Here is a 7,868-nt window from a genome sequence, read left to right as displayed (position 1 = left end):
GCCATGGCATCCGGGACCCACGGAGGCTGAGGAGCTCCAGGCCACGCAGCCCATCCTACACCTCACTGTTTCCACCCCTGCTTAAATCCTGCAGCCACTGCACCTGGGCACCCTGGGCCCTACGTGAAAATGTCATACCTTCCTAAGCAAAATGTGTTTGTAAAAGACCTAGTGATTCAGATACTTTCTCAGACCCAGAAATACGGTCCAGGAGGGCGAAGTCACTGGTTAAGTCACTGGGTTAGTTCAGCTGACCAGGCCCAGCGCACACAGAGCTGACCGCAGTCTTAGGGCCTCAATGTATTCAGAAGGAGAGAGAAAACCCTTCAGATAGAAAAAAACGGACTCCCAGTTTTTCAAGGAGCTTTATTTGTAACTGGAGGAAACAACACATGTCTGCCAGGAGGCCTGCTGGGTCAGGTGCTGCTCCGGGTGGGGCTCTTCCCTGGCCCGCCCGCCTTGGGCAGCCTGGTGGCACTGGGTTGCCGTGGCAGCCTCTGGCTGGGTCCTTCCCGGCCGCTGCGTTCCACCAGCACTGCGCCTCCGCCGAGAGCCGAGCTGCCTTTGTTTCTCCCTGAGCAGACAGAACACAACTGTTAGGAAGGAGGGCAAAGTCGACATCACACGCGCTGCTGTGTTCCTGCTCCTTTAGCAACATGTACGTCGGTGCATTTCTGTCACAGCCCTTTCAGCCCTGAGGCTGGGGCCTGCCTGGAGATGCAGGTCCAAGAGACGTCCCGGGCAGAGGACAGGAGGCCCTGGGGGTGGGGTGTGGCTCGTCCCGAGATGGAAGCAGTGCCGGGCAATGGGAACAGTCCTTGAGGCCACTTCAGGGGCAGGCAAGCCCACTGCGGACTCCTCCCCACAACGTGAACTTGGTGGGCCATGACGGCTGACAGCGTGGGCCTGCTCGTCCTGGCCACCCCTCTAGACCAGCCACATCTAAACCGCTTAGACCGACGGGGCAGGAACACACCGGTCACCAAGAATGGCAGTCAGGCTGTGGGATCAGATCTCGGAGGCTGTTACACATTTCCCAGCCTGCCCCAGTACTGTGTGGTGCTCACGCCCCTTGCTCTTGGATTCAGCTCCCAGATCCCATCACTGGGCTCCTGCTGAGGCCCGACTGCTTGGGACGTGTCCCGACCACCAGGTGACCATGCTCGTATGGAGCCCCCTGGGTCAGATACTCCTTGATCGGTAATTTGCTCACTCTTTTGTGAAGGCAGGAAGAGCAACCACGCTTGGGCCAGAGCTTTATTTTAAAGGAGAGGCTTCCCTGGACTCGGTGTTGACAGTGCTAAGACCGAGAGTGCCCCGTGGGAGACAGGCTTGCCCACTGGGTCGCAGTGCCGCCCACTGGGCCTGCTTCGGCCTGCCTCTGCTCCAGCCTGCTGGGGTCTGCCCGAGGGCTCTGGCCGGCGTACATGCCCTCTTTTGATCCCCAGCCTTGTTCCCGGTTCTTAGTCCAGTGGCCTGCAGTGGGCACTTGTGGTTCCTGGAGAAGAGACTCCATGAGGCTTCTCAGGGCCCGTTCCATCCTTTCTGTTTCCCCACTTGTCATCTTGAACAAGCAGAGACACCTGCATTGTGACCCTGCAGGTCCGGCCCCTCCAGGTGTCGCTCCCTTTCCACGCCCTCCAACACACCTGAATTCTTTCCCGGGGTTCTTACAGGGTAGACTGACCCTTCTCAAGAGAATTCCTGGAAGTCCTTCCTCGAAACAGAGGCCCTTTGCTGCCTGATTGGGTGGGGAGGATACAGCAGAGCCACACTTGTAACTGACAGCTCAGCCTTTGCCCTGCCCCGCCTCTGGGCTTCACACGCGTGCTCGTGTACACATGATATGGTCAAGATTCAGTGACAGGCTACCAAGAGCCTGGGTGGCGGTGGCAGGCGGACTGGGAGCATGAGCCGGGGTGACGCTGGGCCGCCCTGCCTGTCGTGACTCACAGGACAGAACGCAGAGAACTGTCACCACGCACTTCCTTTTACAAATGACATACAGTTGGCCCTTAAGCAACATGAGTTTGAAGTGCACGGGTCCACCTACTATTTTTTTCAATATTGGGAAGTTTTTTGGAGATATGTGACAATCTGAAAAAACCTTATTTAAAAAATACAGCATATAATATATATAACATACAAAATATGTGTTCAGTGACTATGTTATTGGTAAGGCTTCTGGGCAACATTGGGTATTAGTAGTTAAGGTTTTGGGGAGTCAAAAGCTGTATGTAGATTTTTGACTGCATTGGGGGTTCAGCGCCAACCCAAACGTTGTTCAAGAGTCAGCTGTATTCTGGTCCCTGCTAACTGGTGTGGGCCAGGATGCCAGCCCCTATGGGTGCATGGGCTCCCCCAGCTACAGCACCTCCTATCATGCTAGTAGTGCCCTCTCTGAAGACACGCCCCTCTCTAGGCCAGGTGGGCAGAATTAGGTCTGTAGCATGCGGCCTAACCCTGGGCACCCAGGAGCCCGTGAACTCGGCCAGGGGCCTCTCCTGAAGGACTGGACGCACAGCTAGCACAGCTCACCCCCAGCAAGTGGCAGGGCGGGTCTCAGATGTGGGCCTGACTTTGAAGCCAGCTTTTCCTGAGACTGACAGTTATCTTTCCTCTCCCCTTCAGTACAATGACCAGAGCTTTCTGGAAACTCAAGGATGAGAGGAAAGTAGAAAAGAGCAAATAACATTCATCTTTAAATCTGATGAGGCTGATAAACCCTGGAAATGAGATACCAGTGTAACTTCGAGTCACAGAGGCATTAAGAAAGCCGTCCAACAGTGAAAGTAAACCATTCACCCAGCTCTGCAATTCCTAAAACCCCTGGGGAATCATGTGCTCTTGGGGTTACTGGGAAGCCCCTCTTCATTTTATGCAGAGATGGGGAGATGGCGGAGACCGCCACTGGAGGCCTGAGATGGGACTGCAGCCCCTGCCAGTGGGAGATCTGCTTTGTTAAGCCTGGCTCAGCCACTCCCTCCCCAGGGGCCCCAGCAGGTCCCTTCCCTTGTGGTGCAGTTACCAGGGTCAGATGGAATGGAGGGTGGGGGCTGAGCCAAGGGCGACTGTGGACTGGGGTGGGAGCGGGGGATGGGGATGGGGGGGGACATCCTCCCAGGCTGGTTCCTGAGGGGCCCTCTTGGGCATCAGACAACAATAACTGAATGTTGAAAACAATCTGGCTGATGGTCTTTAGAAGCTGGTGCTTGTAGTCACTTGGTGTCCTGTGACCCTCCAAAGAAGCAAAACCCCCACCTGAGCTCCCCGTGACTCAGGGCCCCTGCAGCTGGGGAGCCGGCCAGACCTGGGGGGACCCACCCAGCCATTTACTTGGGAGTGGCCACGCGGGACCGATTTCCCATCCGCTGCAAGTTCTGCCTGCAGAGCCGGTGGGCAGTGAGGATTTATAGAAAGCCCAGGTGTGAGTTGCTGCTCCGGTCCCTTCCTGTGGCCCCTGAAAGTGGCCTCTCCCACACGGTGGAACATGGTGAAACGGGCTGTCTGTGAATGGGCACTGAATGCATTTTGTGTGAGAGCCATAAGAGGGAGAGGAAACCCTGTGGCCCCGCTCTGGGGGCACACTGTAGCTGGCACCCCCCCGTTATCAAGACCAGCTGACAGGTCTGTGTTTATCAGCCAACCTGCTGCCTGCTCAGGCTGGGCACACGGTAGGGGTGTAGTCATCGCTCCTGTAACATACACACGAACACAAAGACAACATGCAGCCTAGATGTGCATGGGCACTTTAACCCCTAGCTTAGCCTATGCTGTTTAGGTGTTCTCCCACTGGACGTGCCTGGGGACCCTCTACACGTGCGCACAGCCCTGCTGTGGTGCTTCGGGGAAGTGTCGTGAATGGTCGGAGCAGGGCTGTCCAGCAGGGGTATGATGGAAACCACGTGCGTGATTCAAAGTGTTCTTGTAATGACATTCAAGTGAAAAGAAACAGGGAAATCCTATTTTTTAAGTAACCCACAGTGTCCAGTGTGTCTTCATTCAACATGTAATCCATGTACAATTATTTGTGAGGTGTGACGGTCTCTTTCGGTGCTAGTTCTCTGGCACCTGGGCCTCGGGTGTGAGCTCACTCACACTTGCAGCATGTGGCGGCCCCCGTGGCACCAGGGCCCGGGGCCCTGCTCTGGGCAGCCCAGCTCCGGGAGAGGCCTGTGGTCCACGTGCACACAGCATCTGGCGACTTCTGGAGGGACATCTTTTTAAAATGTAGTTTCCCTAAACTTCCTCAGCTGAATTGTCCTCTTTCTCAGCGGCCACACCCTCAGTGACAAGCACTACTCCTCTGTGCCTTCAGGACCTTCATTTCTCCCTTTTCTGCCCAGAAAAGGCAGCAGTGAGTGAGCTTGCTGATGTCCCACAGGCTACCTGGATGGCCAGGGGACAGGACCCAGATGAGCTGGTGTGCAGCTGCAGCGTAGAGTCCAGGCTCGAGCCCCAGCACACCCAACCCGGGACACGGAGAGCTGGCAAACCCCGCCACCCCACTCGTGCCCTCGGCCTGGGCTGCCACAGCCCCCGACCGGTCACTCCGACAGCTCTCCCCATTTTCTCCGCCCCAGATCCTGCCGTTGCCAAGGTGGTGGGAAGGCCTGTGTGGAGAGACGCATGACACGCAGCCTCAGGACCCATCTTGTCTGACGGCCTCTGCCTCTCGGCCGCAGCATACTGCTGGCACGGCGCCTCGGCTGCCCCTCTCCCCACCACACCTCCACTGGCATCTCCCTGGGCCTTATGTTCTCACATCCTGGCCCTCGCTGCCCAGCTCGGTATGACCTCAGGCCTGAGCACTCGAGAAGGAGACGCTCCTGTGGGGCCCGGTGCCCCAAGGCTCTCAGTGCCCAGCTCCTGGTGGTACCCAGCACACCCTCGGCTCTCCGCCCTCCTCCCTCCCATCAGTGGTCTGGCCACGGCTGTGCAGCTCTGCCTTCCCTCCCTTCCCCTCCCCAAGCTCCCCCTGCCACCCCCGTCTCACAGGGCTGCAGGGCCATGTGGCTCTGAGCCTGACCGCTCCTTGTCTTGGCAGCGTGGACCGCACGGGGCCCCAGGAATGCCCACCTTGATGCACCTCTGTGCCCTGAGCGCTGAGTAGCCGGCAGGCGGTGAGGCCCCTTGAGGAGGGCTCTGCTCTTGGTCTCTGCCTCCCTCTGGAAACCTGTCCATCGATTGCTCAGCTCAGCCCTGCAGCCCACCCACTCCTATCTGACCTGCTCCTCGGCTCAGGCTTCAGGTGGCACCGAGAATACTGAGTGGGTGACATGGGGAGAGGAAGGAAGGAGGGCACGGCCCAACGACCTGTGGGACCTCAGGCCCTCACACACTCTTGGCTCTGGGCCCGACCTTACCACACCGGGCAGCACCTGGAAGGTACCCCCAGCTCAGGAAGCAGGCAGGAAAAGAGTATCGGTTTACACTCCAGGCTGTCTGGGTGGCTGACAGCATCTAAGGTGCCAAGATGTTTCTCATATCAAAGGCTTCACTCCCCACAGCAAAGTAAAAAGGCTCTCCTGTCCCTCGGCCTGTCATCGTCTGGGGTGGGGGGCACCTCTACAGTACACAGGTCTCACACCCCAGATTTAGCCTGGGGAGGCTGGGGCGCATTGGCCCCGTTCTAAAAGTACTGCAAGTTGCCTTTAATACTGAGCTGTATAATCATGTCCCTGGCCTCTAAGCTGTATGGCAGGGATGGCCCACAGGGTCCTGCCCTTGCAGCTAAAAGCTGCTTTGGCTTTCTGGGGCCACAGCAGTTTCCACAGAAATGACAGCGAGCACCAACCCCCAGAGATAAACCAATAAACGCAACCTGCAAAAGGAGAGAACAGGCAGCAAGAGAACCGCAGGGAAGCGGGGGCCCCTGGAGAGAGAGGCGAGTGCGTGGCAGCTGGGCCGTGGCGCAGAACTGGAGAGGCCGCAGGCCGTGGGGCCGAGGAAAAGGAGGGCCTTGCAGGGGGGCTACAGTTCTTGGCAGAGAGAAAGGAGGCCTCTGGAGGTCAGAGAGAGACACAAAGAGAGCAGACAGAGCGTGGGTCAGTGCGGAGGCCTGTGCTCCAGCGCCCAGGACCTCTCAGGACGGGGGTGCAGGTACCCAGGGCCCTGGCACTCCCATCCTGGCCTGCCCTCCATCTAAACGTCAGCCCTTTCTCGGGGTGTCTGTGAGTGCTCGGTGCTCTGGCCAAGCATTCAGAGGGTCGTTGAAATCGGGGGAAGCAACACACGACGAGAATGCAGTTGGAACTCCACCAGGACACCCTTGTCACCAGCCCCTGCTCGTCCCCCAAGCACCACCCTTGAGAGTGAGGAGGACCCTCAAATATGAGCACTGCTCTGCCACTGAGGCCTCTGTACCCTGCATGTCTGGGGCGGCCAGGGATCCCATCCCAAGATCCAAGGAGGGAAGCTCAGTTGGCCAGAATCCCGGGGACAGGGGTACAGGAGAGGGGGTGGTGGGAAGGCCTCCGCCCTCCCAGCTCCCTGAGGCTGTGCACACCATGAGAACAGGAATCAGAGCAGCCCTGTTGTGTCCGTGGAATGAAAGCATGAGCAAAGAGGTGGGACAACACCCAGAAGAGGCCTAGCCTGTGTGGGCCAAGCTGAGGCGCCCACTCTGCGTCCACCCGTTCTGGACCTGGGCTCTCAAGGGTTTCAGCGAAGCCCAAGCTGGGGACAGGAGCCCAAGGAGAAAGCTCCTATGTGGGCCCAGCAGGTCTTGGGAAAAGACCCACAGCCACAGAAAGGTCTGATCACTTGTGGCCACGTCCAAGCTGTGCGTGGCTCTGCCCACTTCCCCGCCTCTGCCACCCCGCCGCCCCAGCCACAGGGGCGAGGAGCACCAGGCCCAGCTCTGACCTCTGGTCTCGGACACGCTCGAAGTGGACAGAGACACGGCCGCAGGGTCCTGGGGCTCGCTCGCCAGTCTTTGCCCAGCACACATAGACTTGAGCATTTGGAAGACGGCAAGGGGCGCCACGTTTAACTTCAGCAGGTCCACTAGAATCCTGTAGAGAACAGACCCCGTTCGCAGAGAGCCCTCCTCGCCCCGCACACGCTCGGGCGAGAGCGCGCCAGGCATGGTCACCAGGCGGCGGCTAGACCACGGGAGCACCTCTCTCAAGACCCCAAATCTGCACTGGGCCGAGGGGGTCCGAAGAGGGCTGGGGAGCAGGGGACAGGGGTCGGTCGAGCGCGCTGCCCCCACCAGCACCCACTCACTTGAACACATCGGGGTCTATGGCGCCGCCAGCCGCCTGCGCCAGTTCGTACAGCTCCATCTCCTCGGCACTCAGCACCTTTTTCCGTCGCAGCGCGAGCTTCTGCAGGGCGGCTTCCAGCCCCGGGGGTGGCCCCGGCCCGGGCCCGGCGCCCGGCGCCGCCATCTGCGCGCGCCCGGCCACAGCGCCCCGAGCCGTGGCCGCCGGCTGCACCCTCTACGGCGCCACCGCCTGGCCCGCTGCAGCCCTGCCACGGAGGGCGGGGACCGGTCCGCCACGCCTCCGCTATCCCGCCCGCGGGTATTTCCTGTCCGGCGGCCTGCGTGGCGCGCGGCTACCGTGGCGGACCGCGGAGGCCCGCCCCTTGGCCAGCAGGCCGTCCTGGCATTGGGTCGTTGTCGCTTAGGTAGCAGCACCCAACACAGTTCCTGGCGTACAGCGGGCGCTCAATAAATGCCTGTGGAAGGAAGGGCAGTGATGCACAGTATGTAATTGTTTTGCGCCGGTTACCCATCAGGAGGCGCGCCGCGAGGGCCTTAACGAACGGCCTCTCGTTCCGCGCACGCGCGCTCCTTGCGGGGCCTACCGCTCGTGAACTCAGGAGGGGGTGGGGATGGGAGTGGGGGTGGGGTCGCAGCT

At 59.6% G+C, this 7,868-nt stretch overlaps 1 protein-coding gene across 3 annotated transcripts; it reads right to left on the bottom strand.

Annotated features, from left to right (window-relative positions):
- Positions 1-346: 346 nt before the first annotated feature.
- Positions 347-7,722, bottom strand: MZT2B (mitotic spindle organizing protein 2B). 3 transcript variants are annotated; one of them, XM_057492393.1, is made up of 4 exons: positions 7,231-7,718; positions 6,868-7,016; positions 5,825-6,004; positions 347-574 (listed from the first exon to the last, which is right to left on the bottom strand). In XM_057492393.1, exons 1-4 carry the CDS (start codon positions 7,392-7,394, stop codon positions 417-419), a joined length of 651 nt encoding a protein of 216 aa, XP_057348376.1. In that variant the 5' UTR covers positions 7,395-7,718; the 3' UTR covers positions 347-416. The 3 variants fall into 3 exon arrangements, with proteins under 3 accessions (XP_057348376.1, XP_057348375.1, XP_057348374.1); XM_057492392.1 differs by lacking the exon at positions 5,825-6,004 and having other exon boundaries at positions 7,231-7,701; XM_057492391.1 differs by lacking the exon at positions 347-574 and having other exon boundaries at positions 5,504-6,004; positions 7,231-7,722.
- Between the last annotated feature and the right edge of the window lie 146 nt (positions 7,723-7,868).

Source organism: Manis pentadactyla, chromosome 14, assembly GCF_030020395.1.
Source record: "Manis pentadactyla isolate mManPen7 chromosome 14, mManPen7.hap1, whole genome shotgun sequence".
In the NCBI taxonomy this organism is placed as follows: domain Eukaryota; kingdom Metazoa; phylum Chordata; class Mammalia; order Pholidota; family Manidae; genus Manis; species Manis pentadactyla.
The sequence above is the reverse complement of the archived record's forward strand: the minus strand, read 5'-3'. Positions and strand labels throughout refer to the sequence as shown.